The sequence below is a fragment of the Ictidomys tridecemlineatus genome, chromosome 6, assembly GCF_052094955.1.
Source record: "Ictidomys tridecemlineatus isolate mIctTri1 chromosome 6, mIctTri1.hap1, whole genome shotgun sequence".
Taxonomy (NCBI): domain Eukaryota; kingdom Metazoa; phylum Chordata; class Mammalia; order Rodentia; family Sciuridae; genus Ictidomys; species Ictidomys tridecemlineatus.
In genome coordinates this window covers 69,241,573-69,263,914 of record NC_135482.1, presented here as the reverse complement: position 1 = coordinate 69,263,914, position 22,342 = coordinate 69,241,573, and the positions used below count along the sequence as shown (strand labels likewise).

General features: G+C 34.6%; 1 protein-coding gene across 2 annotated transcripts in view; it reads right to left on the bottom strand.

The window, feature by feature from the left end:
- The window catches only part of Nell2 (neural EGFL like 2), a 360,268-nt gene that overhangs the window by 283,660 nt on the left and 54,266 nt on the right, over positions 1 to 22,342 (bottom strand). For both annotated transcript variants that reach the window (XM_078014849.1, XM_078014850.1), the window contains exon 4: positions 13,248 to 13,398. In XM_078014849.1, coding sequence (XP_077870975.1) covers positions 13,248 to 13,398 — 151 coding nt within the window. The remainder of the gene's footprint in view (positions 1 to 13,247; positions 13,399 to 22,342) is intronic.

The following is a 22,342-nucleotide window of genomic DNA, read 5'->3' as shown; positions in this document are numbered from 1 at the left end:
GTCTAGATCTTTCAGACAAGGCCACATATTATTGTTTGTTGTTTTTAGGTGATGATGATGATGATGGTTAAACATACATCAAAAGGACTGAAGAACCGACCGCCTTCTTATACTGTTCTCCCTCGGAGTTTGTGATTTAATTTTTAATACCAGTCTCTACTTGAAAAACATCATTTGAAACTAGCATCTCAAACTGGAGGCCAAATGAGCCTTTGCTCACAGCACATCAAGGCATGCTGATGAGGTTCTAAGTAGTTTTATAATTATGCCTTTTTTTTTTTTTGGAAGCTCTGTTTCAGTGTCAAAGTTTGACTTCTGCCCTCTTCCAATTCTGAGATGCTGTGATAGTCTGCAGCCCCTGATTCTGTCTTGCTCTTAGCTCATGTCAGATACCCTGGAATCCAGAGTATGCCCATTAGTCTCATACGTCCAAACCAACAAAATTGTGTGATTAGGTTTCCAGCTTTAACACGGTCCCTGAGATGTTGCTGTATAGCTCATTACAGGTGTTGTTATTCTCTAAGAACTTGACTTATACCTGTTTCAAGGCAGTGGCTGCCAGTTAGTGAATTCCTCATGCTGGAGCTAATGACATTTCAGGATAGATTAGGCATCCTGCATCAATATAGCAAACTGAACTCTCTCCAGATCCTAATGTCTACACTGATGAAAACTTCGTGATGCCCTTTATGATTCCTGGTACAATCATTATCTTTCTCTCATCCTTCACTCATGTCTTCATCCATCATATATTTACTTAGCATCTAACTGGGTATACAAATAGGATAAATACCATGAAATTTATAAGTTTAATGCATAATCCATCACAGAAAAAACTTTAAAATCCAACAAAAATCTGTTGCCAATTATATAAAATTTTACACAAACAAGTTCACCTAAGAAAAGGAATAGGATTCTATATCCCAGAGTGTTAATGGTGGTTATTTCTAGATTCCAGGAGTATAGGCAGTAGTGTGCTGGTAAAATTTTAGTAATTGGCTATCTGTTCTCCAGAGAAATAATCCCAAAACATTGGTTCATTTACTCACTGGTATAGGAAAAGATAACAGAAGAGAAATTTGAAAAAAAATGAATGCTCATTAATATATACCATATGTTTAAAAGCTCTGCTTTGTAGCATTTGTGATTTTCATATTTTGTTGATTTCTATACCATGGCCTATTTTCAGTCTTCCAAATTAATGTCAAACAGCTCTTAAAGTTTCAACTCTTGTAAGTCAGTGGTGGTTCTAACACATCACTGATTAAGGAGCTTTATTTTCCTTTTTATAATTTTCTTATTTTAAAAATTTTTCAATAATAATAATGATTTTCCTCATGGATAGATACTGTATGGCAGGCAATAGCGATGGACATAACTTTTTTCTCCATGTCCTATTGTGTTTTTAAGTTTTAAACCATGGAATGGTTTTAAAAATACAATTCAAATCTTAATACATCTCAATAAGTATTTATTACAATTGTAATCAAAAGGAGTAAATGATATTTTAATTTCTCAAATGCAATTAATACGTCTGTATAAACATGAAACATCAAATAATAATATATTAGATTTTAGAATACCAGAAGGAGTAACACAAATTTCAAAAAGTATTGAAAACTAACAAAAGAAGAAATTAATGTAAACTGGAAAGATCAGAAATAGCTTCATGGAGATATGAGCAGAGTTTTTAAATATGAGCAGGATCTGGACAAGCAGAGAAAAATGAAAAGGGTGACACAGATGATGAACAGGCTGGCCACTGCGCTGGAGCTTACTTTTCTATAGTCTCTATGGCTTCTTACCTCCTCCCTGCTTACTTAGGCTTGAGAGCAGGCTGAACAGTAGGCAGGGCTCACTGTAGTTAGCCCAAATAGGGATAAGACTAGAAACTGGTAGAAGAGGACAGAAACAACCTCTCACCTTTCCAATAATAATATCAATGTTTATTTAATGTTTGTTCTCTTGCAGACACTTTATGGTCTAACTTACAGAGACTAAAATCATGTTTCTTCTCTTGAACTGTTTATCAAATAGGTAAGAACATGAGGTTAGAAGAAGCAGTGTAACCAGACACCACTGCCTCTCCACCACGCCCCTAAATATTAGGAAAATTAGCATTCTTTGACATGGCATACAGACAAGCTCTTACTGGTGTGAATTAAAAAGTTGCCCCCGCCCCAGTCACATCCAGTTAGAAGTGATTTACATAGAGAAGAACAATTTATGTGAAATATCAAGGTTTCATATAGAAGAGGCTAGTGGCATAATGAGCAGGAAAACTTGGTTGTACAGGACGTCCCACATATTAATGTAAGAAGAAAGAGCCTCCACGGGGTGCACTGTTGCTTCAAAGACCTTCACACCAAGATGCATATTATATTGGTATCAATGTAGATTTATTTGCTTTTTCTGAAGTGTTTTGTGGCATGATGCTACAAGCTGAAATGAAGCCTTCTGAGTGTTTTTTTCCAAGGACACTCACTACCTTTGTGATAAAAGGCCATAGGAGAAATGTGACCCTGGTCTCAGTACCAATGTAACAGTGGTCCACTTCATCTTTTGAATATAGTCCTTGCTGCTGCTTATTTAAAAAAAAAAAAAAAAAAAAAAAAACATGTTTTTCTTTTCTTCTTTCCCTCTTCCCCTCCCTAATCTGGGGGTAGAGAACAAGATTGCCTTGAATTGTCCCTACTCCACAGGAAGGAGATCTCAGGAAGGAGATCTCACCAGAAGATCTATGAAGTGACTATCTCCCAAATAAATAAGTAAATTTTAACACACCACCTGGGCTGCACCTAGTACCCTCTGTCAGGGCACACCTGGAATGTAGCCTTTGAAGACATTCTTTAAAAGCCCTCTGTTTTCCCTGAGGGACAGAACCACAGCCTCTGAAAAAGAAGTCCCCTGTGCTTTCACTTTGGTAGCAAGGCAATAAATCTTTTTTGTTTGTTGGTTTTTTCCTCAAAACCGTGTCTCATTATTAAATTGGCATGAATTGGCATCAGGGACAAGGACTGAGCTTTCAGTAACACCAAGAATAGCAGCATTCACCTGATCATTTAACTGGGTTTCTGTTTTTGTTTTTGTTTTTCTGTGCCCTCATCTACATTTTTCCTTTTATTTTATCTTATCATCCTACAGAGATCTCTATAAACCACAATAAACTTTTTTGTGAAAGTGAGAAAAAATAAAATAAACTCTCACTAAAGGATAAAACTAAAGATATAAGTGAGAATAAAAAAGATATCTAAGGAAAAAAGATAACTTCAACAATAATAACAGGAAAAAAATACAAACCATAATACTATATCTGTTAAGTGATAAGGGATCAGTAGATGTCACAATGTACAGGTAAAAACATTCAAATCAAGAAGCAGATGAAGTGTATTTAAGTCCTGACTCTATCATTAACTAGCTAGGTAATATTGTGGGGTCAGGGGGGAAATGAGCAGAAAAGAACTAATAATCTTCCCCCTAAACTAAGAGATGGCATAGCATAGAGTTGAGACAGGCTGGCTCAATAATCATATAAACTGAATTTAAATTTCATGACCACTTATTCTTATGGAACCTTTAATAACTTAACATCACTGAGGCTTGTTTTTGCATCTATAAAATGAGAACAAGTATTCACACCTTGTGCAATTTTGGAACTTCTGTGGATTTCTTTTACTAGTACTGACAAGCACTTTATTTGGATTTACAAAAGACAAAGCTGAGGTACAGAAGAGTGAAGTAATTTGCATAAGGTTACAAAACCAATAAGTGGTACAGCTATGATTGAAATACACATGGTCTGTCTCCAGGTCTGCACTCTTCACCACTATAGAATATGGATAATGAAATGAACTAATGTAGGTCCAGCGCCAGGCACATAGTAAGCCTTTAATAATTTTTAGCTTACTAAGTAAATAAGGGGGTGGGGATGACAGATCAGAGGAACCCATAACACTGGAGCAGCTCCCCAAGATGGAATTAAGACAACAGTTCTGCAGCAGTATATTGAGGTATGAAGGCTATGGGAAAATGCTGGTAGACAACTCAGAGAGCTACTGACCAGATAAAAACCAAAAATATAGGTTTCAAGGATAGAAAGAAAATTAATCACAGGAATAGATACCAGGAGTGAAGTGGCTCAGTGAGGCTCCATAAAGGGGGCAGAAATGAATGCTTCCAAGCATCCCCCCAAAATTCTCCCACTGAGTTTAAGATAAACAGGCACCACAGTCCAAAAAATTAGTGAAGTGAGCAGGAATTAAGCTCAGATATGGCAAGCTGAGCCAGCAATGGAGAAAGTCCTGGCCCCATCCAGAGGAAATAATGAAAGCAGGGAAGCAACAATAGCTTAAAAGGACTCTTTGTTTGGACATACTGGGAGGGAGACTAGAAATCCCTGCAGTTTGCCTTTTTCATATATTGCTTTCTATTTTTTTTTCCTTTTGGATTTTTGCTTTTAGAATACGCAAGACCAAACAGCCACCTAATTTTTACTTTTCACTGGATCAACAGGTGCCCATACCCCATGCCGTGAGTCGGTCTGGGCATAGGAGGCATGGCTATTTACCTATCAGTCTTCAGAGTGGAGAAAAACAGTGCTTTCATTTGTTGGAGATGTGGAGCCAGGCATGGTGGCACACACCTATAATCCCAGTGACTCCAGAAGCTGAGGCAGGAGGATCACAAGTTTGAGGCCAGCCTCAGCAACTTAGCAAGGCCCTAAGCAAGTTAGCAAGACCTTGTCTCAAAAAAATAAAAAATAAAAATAGCCAGGGATGTGGCTCAATGGTTAAGCACCCCTGGGTTCAATCCCCATAAGAAAGAAAGATAGAAAGAAAAGAAGGGAAGGGGAGGAGAAGAGAGGGGAAGGGGAGTGGACTGGTAGTGGGGGAGGAGGGAAGGGAGAGGAAAAGGGCAGAGGGAAAGGGGACAGAGAGGGAAGGTAAGGAATTGTTTGTCTGATATGTGGGATAAAAAACATGGCTGACAGATGGTGGAACTAGAATGGACCAGGGTTGGGTGGAAAGTGGTGACCCTGCAACCACTCTCCCCTGGACCTACCCTTCATCTGAGCCTACATTATTTTCTTCACTCACAGAAGGTCTTCAGAATAGACTGATATGTCCCTCATACCTCCCCCAACTTCAGTACACAGACTGAAGCTCTCAGAAAGAAGGGATAATCCAGTTCCCCCAGTCAGTGCAGGTGAGAGGGCTGGCCACCAGCCCTGCCAGAGAAACACTTGCACTCCTGGTCACAATAACAAAACTACTGTGAGGGTGAAGTCAGCTCGGAATCACAAAATGCTCCCCCAACAGAGGCTTCTCTGGAAGGTGTGCACTGAGCTTGGTATACAGACTCCCTAACAAGTTTGGCTGGTTTGGGTCACGGTTGAGAATAAACAGCACTCTAATTATGTCATACAAACTTCCTTAGAGCTCAGAAATTCTAAAATTAAAACCCTGGAAGATCTTGGTTCTAAAAACCTCATCCAAAAAAAAAAAAACCCAATCTCTTTATAACTATTATTGCTTTAGATACTTAATATAAACTTATTCCCAATGTCTCCACACATTTTGTGGTTTTTCAGAGTTTTATCAAACTTTATATAATTTGTCAATTAATTGTAATTTCTCTTGATACCTCTTTTCTTCTATCTCATCTACATTTCTTCTCTTCTCCATTATCCTTATTTCTCACTTTATCATCTCCTTCCCTCCCAAACCCTTTTTCCCCTTATTTTATTTTCCTAGTTTTTTATCCATTCTTCAAATACAATTTAGTATACTATCATTAAAGCTTAATCTTTTCAGCCTAACCTATATTTTTCTCACCATCACCCCTGCCCCCACAGAATATTGATATGTGGTTTGCTCTTATATTACTATTGCTACTAGCATTTACTCTCTCCCCTTAAAGTGGTACTGGTGGTTGACCTTTTATGCTGATCAAATGTGACAATCAAATATTTATTATAAAAATATAGCTACTCACAAAAAGACTCCCACATAAAAGAGGAAAAGGAACCCATCTCAACAGATGCACAAATATAAGACCTTAGAAACAAAGAAACCCAATGTCAGCGCACTCCAAATTTGAATCCGCAAATATTGATATGGATGAAATCCCAGACAAAGAAATCAAAGAGCTGACTGCTATAATAATCAATGAATGAAAAATTTAAGGAATGAACTAAAAAAATACAGGATATGAAAAAGCATTTCAGTAAAGAGAGAATCTGAGAGAGAATTAAATAAAAATCCTGGAAATGAAAGACTGAATACGTAAAATAAAAAATTCAACTGAAAGTCTAATCTATAGATTACACCACATGGAAGACAGTTTCAGGCCTTAAAAACAAGGTATATGAACTTGGGCACATAACCAAAAAGAAAGAAAATAAGAAGAAACCATAATCAGAATATACAAGAACCCTGAAATAACACTGAGATCAAATTTAAGAATTAGTTGTCAAAGGAATAGAAATACTTGTTAATAGTATTGATAACCTTTCTAGAGAAATAAAAGCAGAAAAAATTCCAAACCTGGAGAATGAAATAAACATACAGTAGAAGTTCAGAACCCCAAATAGAACCTCTCTTTAGAATGAAATTCACCAAATTATGCAATGCATATGTATGAACATACCACAGCTAATTCCACCTTCATGAACATTCATGAAGCACTAATAAAAAAATAAATAAATAGATAGATAAATTTTAAAAAGGAAGATAAATAGAGAAAGGGGAGCAGGAGGAGGAAAGGAAGATGGGAGGAAGAGTTGAAGTGCTGAGGATAGAAATGGAATAGATTATATTTCATGCATATTTGAATATATCAAGGGGAAGCCCACTATTGTGAGTAACTATACTGTACTAATAAAAACATTTTAAAAAGAATCACTCAACGATACATGATAATTAAAATGCTAAATATAAAGAATAAATATAAAATTTCAAAAATCACAAGAGAATAATATTGGGCCACATTTAGAGGTAAATCAATAAGACTAATATCTAATTTTTAAAGGAATCATTAAATCCAGGCAAGCTTAGAACAATATGTTTCAAGTCCTGAAAGAAAAACATGATCCAACTCTATGTGGTCAACAAGAGATACACCTCTCAGGTAAAGACATCCATAGTATCAAAGTGAAGGATGGAAAATAATATTCCAAAAAAATAGAACTCAAAAGAAAACAGGAGTTGCTACTCTCAATTCTGAAAAAAAATGTCAAAATTAATCAGAGTAGACAAAGAAGGTCATTTTATACTGGAAAGAAAACAATCCATCAAGAACATAGAACAGTAAATGTTTAGCTTCAATGTCAGTGCACATAATATAAACAAGCACTACTTAACATAAAGGCTCAAACAGTACCAAATACAATAAGACTGGGTGATTTCAATAAATAAGATTTCAACATACCTCTCATAAGTAAGTAGGTCACTTAGACAAGATTCTAAAAAATACTATAAATTGAGTGAATCTAAAAATCATCTATAGAATATTTCATATGAATCCAACAAGAGATTAATTCATTTTCTTCTCAGCTGCTCATGAAAATCTTTCTCAAGTTGACCATACTTTAGGTCTCAAAGTTATCCTCAGCCAATACAAAAATAAATTAATATAATTCCAAGCATAATAGCAGACCGTAATGGAATTAAATTAGAAATCAAAAAAACATGAAAAACTATCAAAACTACATAAAAGCACAGAAATTAAACAATACACTTTTGAAGAAGTAATAAAAGAAATGAGTGGAGAAATTTAAAAATTCTTAGAATCAAATCAGAATAAAGATAAAACATACAATCTCTGGGACACTATGAAAGTGATTCTAAGAGGAAAGTTCATAGATATGAGTGTCTATATGGAAAAAAATGTCTCCAAATTAATATCTAAGGATGCACCTTGAGGTCTTAAAAAAATAATTCCAAAGCTAATAGAAGTAAGGAAATAAGATTGGGGCCAAAATTAATGAAATAGAGAATAAAAAATACAAAGATACAATGTAACAAAGAGTTGGTTCTTTGAAAAGATAAAGCAAGAATGACACATCCTTAATCAAACTAACCACAAGAGAGAGACAGAAGACGTGAGTTAATAAAAGTAGAGAAGTAAATGGAGATATCCCTGCAGATATCACTGATATCCCAGGATCCTTAGGGACTGTTTGGAAGACTTACATTCCAATAACTTGGAATGTTTAGCTAAAACATAAAATTCCAGCCATATATGACCTACCAGAATTGAACCAAGATGATACAGAAAAACAAAAACAGATCAAGAACAACAAGCAATGAGACTGAAGCAGTAACAAAACAAAAACTTAAAACAAAGAAAAGTTCATGAACAGATGTATATTAAACTGAATTATACCAGATCTTTGAAGAAGAATGAATGTGAATGCTTCTTAATCTATTCCATTAAATAGAAAGAAGGGCAGATGTCTTTGAATTCTTTCTATGAAGCCAGTATCACCATACTACCAAAACCTGACAAGGAAACATAAAAGAAAGAAAACCATAGCCCAGTATCCTTGATGAACTTATATGAAAAATTCCTCAATAAAACTTTAGAAAACCATATTCAGAAATACATTAAGAAAATGTACCATATGATCAAATTAGTTATATTCCAGAATTCAAGAATGGTTCAACATATGCAAATCAATAAATGAAATTCACCACATAAATAGAAATAAGGACAAAAATCACATGGTTATCTCAATAGGTATAGTAAAAGTCTTTGACAAAAGTCAGCACCCATTCATGATAAAACTAATGCAGAATGTAGGGATAGTCAGAACTTACCTCTCCATTATAAAGGCTAAATACTACAAACCTAAAACCAACATCATACTGAATAGGAAAAACTGAAAGCATTCCCTTTGAAATCAGGAACAAATTAAGGGTGTCCATTCTCAACACTTCTATTCAATATAGTAATTCAAGTTTTAAGCAGAGCAATTAAGCAAGAGAAGAAAGTAAAGGGATATAAACAGGAACAGATGTCAAATTATCATTGTTCACAGATGATATAATCCTATAGTTTCAAGATACAAAAAGCTCTACCAGAATATTACTACAGTTAATAAACAAATTCAGCAAAGTAGTAGGATACAAAATTGGCATACAAAAATCAAAATAACTTTTCTATACATGAATAATAAATCTACTGAAAAAATGAGAATAATTGCATTCACAATTGCCCCAAAAATAAACAAACAACAACAACAAAAACATCACCTATGAGTAAATATAATCAAAGAGGCAAAAGACCCCCATAATGAAAATTGTAGAAGATTAAAGAAAAAAATTGAAGGAAAAAATTAGAATATGGAAAGACCTTCTATGTTATTGGATAAGCAATGTTATTATTGTTAAAATTGCCAAATTACCAAAAGTGTTACACAGTTTCAATGCAATCCATATGAAAATACTATATTTTTCTTGAACTAGAAAAAAAGTCCTAAAATTCATACAAAAGAACAAAACAACCACAATAGCCAAAACATTTTTGAAAAAAATTCAAGTCTATAAACATCACAATAACCAATTAAAAAAAAAACAACTTCAGAGCTATGGTAGCAAATACAGATGGTACTGGTATAAAAATAGACATGTAGACTAGTGTAATAGAATAGTAGACACAGAGATAAACCCACACAGAAACAGTCATCTAATCCTTGACAAAGTTACCAAGAACATATGTTGGGCAAAAGACAGTCTTTTTAACAAACAGTGCTGGGAAACTGGATATCCATGTGTAGAAGAAACCAGATTTCTATCACCCTGAACAAAAGTCAATTTAAAATGGATCTAATGCCTAGAAATCCCACCAGAAAGACTGCAACTGCTAGAAGAAAACACAGGGTCAACATCCTACATATAAGCAAGGGTTTCCTTTATGCAATTCCTGAAGTTCAGAACACCATTTATTAATAACCATGAAATAATAAATGGATGGTTACAAATTAAAAAGCATCTACACAGGAGAGGAAACAAGAGCATAAAGAGAGCCTGCAGAATGGGAGAAAATCTTTGCTAGCTACTCTTCTGACAGAGAATCAAACTCCAGAATACATAAATAACTCAAAAAACACCACCAAAAAAACAAATAACTTAATCAACAATTGGACGGGAACTAAATGGACATTTCTCAAAGGAATAAATATAAATGGCCAACATTTTGTTGTTTTGAAAGAATGTTCATCATCTGTAGCCATCAGGGAAATGCAAATCAAACTACACTGAGATTTCATCATACTCCAATAAAAACAGCAATCAAGAATACACATAATGATAAATGCTGGCAAGGATGCTAGGATAAAAAGAACACTCGTACACTGTTTCTATGATTGTGAATTAGTAAAACCACTATAGAAGAATCCCAACCATACCACTCCTCTGTATTTATCCAAAAGAACTAAAGTCAGCATACTATAGTGATATACCCATGCCCATGTATACAATAGTGCAATTCATAATAGACAAGTTAAGAAATCAACCTATATGTCTTTCAAGAGATGAATGACTAATGAAAATGTGGTGTATATACACAATGCAGTTTTATTCAGCCATAAAGAAAAATGAGATTATGTCATTTTCAGGAAATTGAATGAAACTGGAGAGCACCATGTTAATAGAGATAAGGCAGCCTCAGAAAGTCAACAATCACAATTTTTGTCTTATATGTGAAAGCTACAGAGATTAAAAAAAAAGTGTGGTGGGGGAGTGGGGAGTAATATCATGAAAACAGGAAACCAGTATAGTAGAGAGTAGAGATCAGGGGGAGAGAGATGGAAAAGGACAGGGAATATACTAGGAAATAAAATTGACCAAAGTATATAAGTTCACATACAGAATATTTAATAATGATTCCACTATTATATATAAGTGTAATTCATCAACAAAATTTTATTTAAAGTAAACGAAAAGTACCTCATAATACTAAGTTATTTTTTATATAATGGAAAGATGTAGTATATCTCAAATATGATGTATTTAGCTAAATTTAATCAAATTTATAGATGATACAAAGATCAGATAAAAAGTCAAAAAAGCGTAGAAGATTAAATTTTAAAAATATACTTAGAAAATATAAGATCTAATCACAAAAAATTATATATAATTTTATATATATATATTATTATATTATTTGCTAAAGTTAAAAAGAAAATGAATTAAATACTCATGAGTAAGATATTAAACAAAATATGGCATGTCTACACGAAAAGACAAAAGGACTGGATTATACATAATTTCATTATTAGTCTCTTTTTTGTAATACAATATGGATTTGTTTCTCTAGTTCTTTCCATTATTATCCTATAAATTTTCCATAATGGCATTATGTTGCTATAATAATTTGGAAAACTATTATTTTCAATTAAAATAAGTCAATATAAAGACATATAATTCTAACAAATCTACTTCATAGGAAGAGTAAGAAAGTATCTCCTTGACAGCAAATCTTCTGATGAGTGTTAGGAATTTCCCTTGCCCATATCTTTAGATGAAAACTTTGCATATTAGAAGAGGCCTGTGCCAGTCAGACATGTATATGGTTAATGTGTTCAACTCTGGGGACCAATGAAAACATTAACCATATGGGACTCATTCAGATAGGGGCAACAGACCCACTGGAGCAGATGGAGTATGTAGAATTGGTTTGTATAGAGACAGAAGGGTCAGATGGGAAGTGGTAGTGGCCATCTTATGTGTAAATAATGTCATCTGGAAAACTACTGGTTGAGTTCCATGTCTCTACAAACAAGGCAGTGACAGAAAACTACAAGGAAGAAAAATATAGTATCCAAATAAAAAGATAATCTTCCTAATCAGTAGAGATACTCAGCCATAAGTCAGGCTGCTCTGCAAACAGTCTTCATTTATTATATATAACTCATGTTACCTAAAAGCCCTATTGACATGGGCAGAGACACAGTACTATAAGCACAGATCTCCCTGGTATCAAGCACTGGAAGATGAGGTGTAGGACCAGGAACACACTAAGGGGGAAGACTTATTCATCCCTTGGAGATGAAACTTCTCCATTTCTCCCTCATCCATGAAGGTTCCAAGCGAGTTACCAGATTAGAGTTAGGATGACATACTTCCCTCAAACACAGAATAGAAGCTGAGAGAAAAGAAAGCCAAGTGAAAGGCCTGGGAAATTATCCTTTGCAGACAAAGATGGGGCCCTCAAACCCTGAGAGTAAGCCACAGAGATAGTACTTAAAAACTCTCCTATCACAGTTAGACTTGCTATATTTTATTCTTCTCATACAGTTATGTTCTCCTTCTAGTATTTAACAAAGATTTTCAAAGTCCCAGGTTGCCTCATTTCTGATAGGGAATCAAATATAAATATTTCTGCTGATATCTGCATAAGATTATTAAAGCTGTTGTATATGTAGTGTTTTACATATATAGAATCTTTATTCTTTACAACAACCTATGAAATAGGTATTATTATTATACAGTTTAGAAAGAGAAGAGAAAATTTGAGATATGGTGACTTTCCCAAGGTCCACTAATAGTAAGAGGTAAAGAAGGTATTCAAAATAAAAACACAGAGAAATTTTCATTGTCATAACTGTGGTCATTCATTCAAAAAGAAGTGCTTTCTTAAGCTATTTTGTATTACTATATGTGTGAGTGTGTGTGTGTGTATGTGTGTGTGTGTTTATATATATGCCAAGTGTCATGAATGAAGTACTTCTTCCTCCTTCCTCTTCCTCCCGTATATCTACCTAATGATGCTTCTAAATATGAGAGCCAGTGGAAGATACTAGACAATATTTTTATTCACCACACATCCAGGAAAACCACTGTAACTGCTGTAATCTTTGAGGAAAAAAAATAATAAGTTATATAAGACTACTAAATTCTAAACCCAACTAAATATCCCAAAGAGAATACAGTGTTTTTATAGGTAGTGATTAATGAATTTAGAACAATGTTTGACTTCAACATTGAGGAGTATCTTGAGGAATTTAGGAATTAACAAATTTGTTTTAGGAAAGGTAACTTTTGTGTGTTCTCAGCACCTTGAAAAGCAATGATTCCCTCAGCTTTTAGGCAGATTTCAATCCTGTGTGATACTGCATAATGTAGTAAAATCACTCTGTTTTAAATCCATCAAGTATATATTACAGCTGGCTTTCATTTAGTTCTCTTTAACATGTACATTTAACCATAAACAAAAACATGGGTAACTCCAGCACCCACACTTACCTATGATCCAAGTGGTGAATTGAGAGAATGACTCCTGAATTTAAGTGGGTCTGTTTCAGGGTCACCAAAACAGTAAATTCATGCTTATTTCTCAGCTTCTGAAAAAATTGCTCAGCTGTAGCGGTGGACGCTTTTATACTTCTGGGAGTATCTAAAAATAAATAGATAAACATATAGTAGAAATAGACTAGAATTTGATTTTATAAAATACCTTATACATGCAACATCTTTCAAAAAAATTTATCAAGTAATAACTGATAAATTCCAAATTTTAAAGTCTCTACAAATTCTTTCAACAAGACTTTATGCTATACATAACAGAGCAGAGTACAATGACAAGAACCGTTTGTATTTTGAACTTATTTTTTTAGGAATCTTTCTTCAAAAATGTCACCTTTGAAGCAAAGAATCAAAGAGTCTTATTTGAAGAAGTGTTCTTCCAAGTTCTCTCCTTCTACTCTTGCTTTACCTTAGATCCCAGAGCCACATCAGTAGCAACAAAGAGCAAAAACATAAACTTCCTAGAATAGGACCTAAAAAACCATGCTAGAGCCATTTTGCTTTTCTGACACCTCCTGACAGAAAACTGGATTTAAGTCTATGTGCCATTCTCCATGTCGGTGTCTTTAGTCAGAAGGCTTGCTATAAATATATTTGTTAAAAGATCAGTGAAATTAGTCACTCTCAGCCTTCTGTGCAGTGAATGAAACATTAAGATCGAATTATCTCACCATATTTGTTGAAAGAAATACGTAGAACTTAATTTTTATCCCCCTTTTTTTCCCTCAGGCTTAGAGAAATTCTAGCCAAGGAAGGTTTGCCTGGAAAAGGACAAACTTTTACTCTGCACTTTCACATCGCTTAGTCTTGCACTCCAACCTCAGGACCCAGAGAATATGGATGAAATAGTTAGGGACAGAAATTAATTTGGTGGATGGAAAAACTCTACTATTCAAAAAAAAAAACCCCACTAACTTTAAGTACAATGCTCTACTATTTACAGTGTGTGTGAAGAATCAATGAGAATCAGAAATTCAATATATGTTGTTAAAAAATCATTCTCTTCCATGCTTCAGCCTAGATAAGTAGTTCTTAGTAGGAGAAGTAGCATTTGGAGTCCTACACATTTACTTATGTAGGACTCTTTTATGTATTACAGAACATTCAACATTCCTGCCCAAAGAATGCCTGTGGCACCCCACCCTAGGTCATTTCGACCCCTCAAGGTATTCCACACATTTCCAACATTCCCTTAATATAGTGCATAAGAAACCTGGTTGAGGTTTCTTATGTGCTATATTATACCTGGTGCATAAGAAATCTTGCTGAAAAAGAAACAATAGGATAAATTCACAGTTCCTTAGTTTTTTAAGTCCACAGATTTATAAATAAAAATTCAATCACCTGGTCTGTGTCCATCATCAGGAATACATAAGCCTGAAGAAGCCCATGAGATACCCATAAAATAGAGGATATATCTCTTATATATATATATGAATTATGTAAATAATCCAATATAATAAAAAATGTTCTCATATAGGTAAATCCAAAGGGCCACTGAATTAGATGGAAAATTAGCCAACAGCATATAAAGGAAGGCTAATAAATAGATGGCATTTGATCATAAGACTACCAGGTAGAAAAAGGAAGGAAAGGCATTCCAGTCATTAGAATACCTTATGAAAAAGCACAGAAGTATGAACAGTCATGGCATAGCTGAAATGGATGAAGAACAGCCATTGCTGATGGAGTTAGAAAGGAAAGCTGGACTGGATGAGGCAGGAGTTTGTAGAATAATGTAATAGATACCTGTGTCAATCCTACCACCATTAACAAATTTCCTTCTTAGAAAACAAAAAACTTTGATTTGCCATTAAGACAAAATTCCTCCTTCCCTGAATCCATGACTTCTCTATGCTAGATTCAGTCATATCCTATCTAAGCAATATCTATCCATTTCCACAGTAAACTGGCCCAGTAATAGATACCTAATCCAGGCAATAAAGCTAGACTCAGGGATTTTGTTCACAGTTTTAGGAAATGCCAGATACAGTGGTGCACACCTATATTCTGAAGTACTCAAGTGGCTGAGAAGAGGATCATAAGTTCAAGACCAACCTGGACAACTTACCAAAATCCTGGCTCAAAATAAAATAAAAAGGACTGACTATGTAGCTCAGTGGTAGAGCACCCCTAGGTTCAATTACTACTGGGGAAAAAAAAGTACCCACATACTTTTAGGAAAAAGAATTTTTTCTTTTAAACTTCCAAAATAACACTCAATATTCACAACTCAAAAGCATAACAATAATTTACAATTTCTTTCATGGTCAACACAATAGTTTCTCCACAGTCTCCATCAGGATTAAGAAAAGTTGTAGAAAGGATTCCATACAGTTCCTCCTAGCTCCTAAACTTTTTACTTCCTCAAGGAAGCATTCAAGATATAATTCTGAGAGAATGAGCTCACCTAATGTTAATTTTTATTCCACTCAAATTTGTATAGAAGTGAATCATTCACAACCTTTCATTACTTCAGTTTAATTTGAAAGATAAAAGCAATTTAAAATTAAATTATAAATATTTATTATGCTTCTCCTCTTTTCAGGAAGGTGGAGTTTGAGAGGCATTCTTTCTCTTGCCAAGCAGGATGACAGATGGGGATGCAAATAAGACAAGTAGAGAAAGGACCACACTGCATACATAAGTGATAATCAGACCCATGGAGTGAACCAAGGACTTGGAGCAAAGATCTTGAGCACTTGAGCTGTGAGAAATAGAAAAAAAAAATTAGAAATGTGGTAGCTACATGACTTTTATTTTTAAAGGAAAAAAAAGATTCTTAGAGAAGAATATGTGGACCCAGAATTGTGGGCCCAGGACATACAAGTGAAGGCTGAAGTCACTAAGTCACTAAGATTGAAAACTTGATGAACGAAACTAAAATACTGATCAATCTACATTTTGGAAAAACTTCCCTGGTGGCCACATTAAAGGTCGTTTGAAGAAAGAAAAGGAATGGAAACAGATAAGGCACTTAAGGAAGGCTTCTTAAAAAAGCAGGGGGTGGGAGTGGGGAGACAAATAAATCCAACTGAATCTACATTTTATAGCTTGAAGGACTGAATAAAAGTAATTGCAGTAAGGGCATAGTGTAACCCACTGAGTTTCAGAAATTATCTAGTTTGGGTGATCACTGATGTTTATGTTTTATTTCACATATCTTAGATATTACTTTGGCATTCATAAACTACCTTTCCCCAATCAAATTGATATTTTCTACTTTGATGGTTAACAGTGACATGGAGCCACTGGTACTTGAATTTCTTGTCAAGCTCATAGATGAAAGAAGAGCCAAGTGAGCACTGACAGCATAGATGCTTTGCACTGAGATGCTTTGGAAAATGCTGAAGGAATGTGCAGAGCAGACCCATCATGCCCCATCAGGATGGCAGTGAGGACCTATGAGGCATGCAACCAGCTTATATTTGAAACTAATTAATTCATACAAGGTCACAACTTAAGATAGAATCACTTAACCACTCCAACTTCTTTACCCAAACCATTTTCTTCCTCTTTTGCTGCTGTTTATGAAATAGGGTGACTTGCAGGAAGGAGGAACACTTCTGCGTGAACCAGAAGCCATGTTTTCATACTATAGTGATAAGAAAGATAATATTTGCTTTTTCCATCCCAATTGGCCAAGTTTGTTGCTCAGGTGTTTAAAAACTAAGGCTTACATGAGCTTCCAACTGTGTTGGAGTAATAGGCAGGATGAAAAGCCAATCGAGAGAGAAAAAATCGACCTGACACACCATGCCTCGGTATGCTCTCCTCATTGGGCTCCCCCGCCTGGGGGGCCCAGGATACACAAGTGAAGATTTTTAAGTTTCCTGGATGTGACAAAGAAAGTACTTAACAGGAAGTGAAGTCATGATTTTGCAATAAGAATCAGTTCTCCATCCATAAAACACCATCTGCCACCAACCCTTGCATTACCCTAAAAATATTGAAGTCTATTTTCCCCTTTCAAACATGTTTTCAAGAATTCATTATGTCTCAATAGAAGAAGTATTTGATAGGGGTCTCAGCACTCTGTGAGAGGCATTAGAATAGACCAGAGATGTAAGATTCAGGAGCTATTTGGAAAGCAGGACCTAAAGAATTTGGTCACTAATAAACCACATGCAAAAGGTAAGACAAAGGGAGACAAGTGAATCCAAATTAAATACAAAGTTTCTAGGGTGAGGAACTGAATGAAAGTAAATGCAATAAGAGCATAATGGTACCCACTCCATTTCAGAAATGATAATTGACAAGTGCTATGGGACATGCACCTGAAAGTGTCCAGTAGAAAGCTGGCACTTCAGAATTTTATCTTACCAAAAGTTGAAATTGAAAATATAAATTTAGATGTTATTAAAATGTAGTATCTAAAGTCAGAAGAGTGCCTGAGTAATTCATAGGAATCATGGAAGCAAGAGGAGAATGAAAAGATAGACATAAAAACACTAGATCAGTGGTACAGCAGGGATAGCACATCTATGCTACACATGCACACACATACACACACACACACATACAGAGACATTTATGTATACACATATGTATATATACAAATACATATATGATACGCACATATATAGTGCTGCACATGTGCTAATATATAACTTTTATCCTGCAAACTGCATAATAATGTATTTTTCATCTTTGAACCCACATTCCATTTTGTTCTCACAAAGCTCTTGAAACATGACAGCAACAATCACTGCTTCCTTTTTCAGTAAATTGAAAGTCATGAAACAATCCATGTCCATCCAAAGACACTCAGCAAATTATAACAGAATGACAATTTCTGGACCAATATTCTTTTTTTTTTTTTTTGTACAGGAGATTGAACTCAGGAGCACTCGACCACTGAGCCCCATCTCCAGCCCTGTTTTGTGTTTTATTTAGAGACACAGTGTCACTGAGTTGCTTAGCACCTCACTTTTGCTGAGGCTGGCTTTGAACTCACAATCCTCCTGTCTCAATCTCCCAAACCGCTGGGATTATAGATGTGTGCCACTGTGCCTGGCTGGACCAATATTCTTTCCATTAAACTGTAGTGCCTCCTAAATATGGCATCTTTATTGATGCTTAACTGTCACAGGTTCAAATAAGAGTACCAACACAAAAAAAGGTAGTTATATAAGTTAATGTTTTGGGTTCCTTAAGAAACTTAGTAGTGATTTTTAAGAAAGGTCACTTTAAGCATTTGCATTTCTGTTGCCCAATTTGTAAAATTAGAATTCCCATCTTCTATTCTTATCTCATGGATTATATAATGTTAAGAGAGACATCTGAGTTCCTGTGATCATTACTACAAAATGCAATTCTGGTGCTGATTAGAAAATCAAAGTATAGAAACCAACATATTAGAATTATTTTTACTTTATTTTGTTGTCTTAAAGTTTCAGATTAAAAATTTAATTCAGAAATGTCTTCATTTTTTTTTCCAACAAGGCCTCCTGTTCCTTAGCCTCCCCCACCACTGGGATTATAGATGTGCATGGCCACTATGCCCGCCTAGACCAATATTCTTCCCACTGAACTGTAGGGCCTCCTGAACATGACATCTTTATTGATGCTTAACTGTCACAGATTCAAATAAGAGTACCAACACAGAGAAGAGTAGTTCTATAAGTTAAAATATAACTTATATTTCAGAAAAATACAGCAGTTCCAAAAACAAATTTAGAAGCCAGAAGAACAAGTTTCCAAAAATTACCAACCTTATTAGCTGTTTTAAGCATGTAGTAAACACCATGAGTTTGGTATTAGCATTTTATACTTATCACCTTAAACTTACAAGCAAGGAAACTGTCAAACTACCAAGAGTCAAATAACATCTTTCTGGTGATTTTCTGAATTTACTTTCATTGTAAGTATCCCAAACTCAGACCAAAAAAAATCAGTTTTCAGAACTGACAAAAAAAAAATTAGAACTCAAATTATCCTTTTGTCTGTATGTACCAAGAATTCATTCCTTTTATTGTTTAATAATATTTCATTTTCCTTGAGAACAAAGTTTATTTATTCATTTACTTATTGAAGAACATTTGGGATGTTTCTAGGTTTATTTCTTTTTTGTAATGCTGAATTTGAACCCACAGCCTACTGCACGCTAGGCAGGTGCTCTAATCTAACAGAGAGAGTAGAGACATCCGGAAGATGTCTTTTTGTTTTGTCTTGTTTTATTTTTGGTCCCTAGTACTTCCTCTTTCCCTTCATTCCTTCCTTCCACTATTTCCCTTCCTCTACTGGTCCTCCTTCTACTTGTTTTTTTTTAATTGGTGCATTATGGGCATATACAAAGGTAAAATTCACTGTGGTGTATTCATATATATACACAACATAATGTGGTTAATTTCATTACACACTTCCTCCCTTTTCCTGTCCCCGCTTCTTTCCCATAACCCCCTTATTCTACTCCACTGATCTCTTTTCTATTTTCATGGGATCTCCTCCACTTTTTATCCTGGTTTTCCCCTAGCAGTCACATATGAGAGAAAACATTCAACCCTTGAATTTCTGAGGCTGGCTTATTTCATTCAGCATGATGTTATCCAGTTCAATCCATCTACCAGCAGAGGCCATAATTTCACTCTTCTTTATAGCTGAGTAAATCTCACTGTGTAGATATAGCACATTTTCTTTATCCATCCATCTGTTGATGGGCCCTTGGCTTTATGCACAATCGTGCCCATCACCCTAGTTCTACAAGACTTTGAATGTTCATTCTTTTTTGGATAAAGATCAATGTAAAGTGAAATTCTTTTCAAAGCATGGCAGACAAATTTCACATGAATTGACTACTGAGGAAAAAAGAGATTAAGAAAAGGAGTGTTGAAAAGCTACTACTAGGCTCTGAAAACAACCTGTCAACATTCCCATGCTACTTTGGATCTTTTAAACTAGAGAACTGATTGAGTTTAAATACAAAATTTATTCAATTTTTTTATTTTTATTGTGTGCAGAGCCTAAAAATCTCACTAAAAAATTACTAGTAGAATTTCAAAGTAATTATTAGAAAATAATGAAGGAGCTCAGAAGCAATAGTAACAAAATATTCATTTTTAGTCAGTATTATGAGGATGGAATGATGAGTTTATATATTGATGTAGTAACAATTTCTAGGGATTTGAATTTCTAGGTATTTTATTCCCTTCATACATGGGAATTGGGAAAGAGAGAGAGAGAGAGACAGACACTGACTTATTTCTAAAATAAACTATAATTTAATGCAGTTATCTATACAACAACAAATACAGGTGTTTACTGAAATATAGAGTGAGATTAGAGTTTTTTGTTGTTTATTCTTTCTTTCACTATTATGCTGTTTCAATGTTTTATTTTGCTTTTTTATTGCAGATACCTCTTCTTAATCAGGTATAACTGACAAATATAAATTCTATATGTGTGTATGTATACACACACATATATGGTATGCAATATGATGCTGTGACATACACATATATTATGAAAGAATTATCACAATCAAGGTAACATAACCATCACCTAATATGGTTGCCATGTTTTTATTCATGGCACGAACACTTAAGATTTGTTCTTAACCAAATTTCAAATATGCACTATAGTCCTAATAACTATACTCATCATTATGTATATTAGATGTACAGAACTCATTAATCCTGTATAAATAAAACTTGATTCCTTAAACCGGAATTTCCCCATTTCCTACATTCTCTAGCTGATGACAACTACCAGACAACTACTGTCTGCTTCTATGGGTTCAACTATCTGGACATATATACTATATATAGATTCCACATATAAGTGATATAATACAGTATTTGTTTCTCTATGCCTAGCTTATTACACTTAGCATGATGTTATATTTGTCCATGTTGTTGCAAATGATAAGATATTCTCTTTTTTGTTTAAGGTTAAATAGCATTCCATTGTTGGTATGTACCACAAATTTTTTATTACTTTTTTTTTCTTTTTTTCATCCATTGGCAAACATTTAGGTTCTTGTCATAGTTTGGTTACTGTGGATAATGCTGCAGTGAACGTGGGGATACAGATTTCACTACAAGATACTGATTTCATCTCCTTCGGATTTATACCCAGAAGTGAGATTGCTGGACTATTATAGTAAATCTACTTTTAATTTTATGAGAAAGTTTCATAGTGTTCCGTAAGGATGGTACCAATTTACATTCTCAGCAACAGTGTAAAGGGCTCCTTTTTCTCTGTATCTTCACCAATACTTGTTATCATTTGTCTCTTTGATAACAGTCATTCTAATAGATATGAAGTAAAGTCTCACTGTGTGTGGTTTTAAGTTGCATTTCCTTGATTTTTAGTGATGCTAGTATATTTTCATTTACTTGTTGACTATTCATACCACTTCTTTTAAATATTCATACCACTTCTTTTTTAGAGAGAGAGAGAGAGAGAGAGAGAGAGAGAGAGAGAATTTTTAATATTTTTAATATTTAGTTATCAGTGGACACATCATTGTAGGATCCAACCTGGACTGCATGCATGCCAGGCGAGCACACTACCGCTTGAGCCACATCCCCAGCCCCTGTACCACTTCTTTTAAGAAATCTTGCCAAGGCCTTTGCCCATTTATTAATTGGGTTATTTGCTTTCTAACTATTGAGTTGCATGAATTCTTACATATTTTATATGTTAACCTCTTATCAAATGTATGGCTTACAAATATTTTCTTCCGTTCTATAAACTGTATTTTCACTTTGTTGATTGTTTCCTTTTCTGTGCAGAAATTTGTTTGATGTAATCCCATTTGTCTTCTATTTTCATATTTGTTCTCTGTCCCTTCAGAGTCAAATCCAAAAAATTGTTGTCCACACCAATGTCAAAAATATTTTAACCATGTTTGCTTTTAGTAGTTGTACACTTTCAAGTCTTACATTTAAGTTTTTGATCATTTTGAATTGATTTTTTTATATATGGTAAGGATGCGATTTTATTATTCTGCATGTGTTCTCACAACACCATTTATTGAAGAGACTATCCTTTGCCTGATATGTGTTCTGACACCTTTGTCAAAGAGCAGTTGC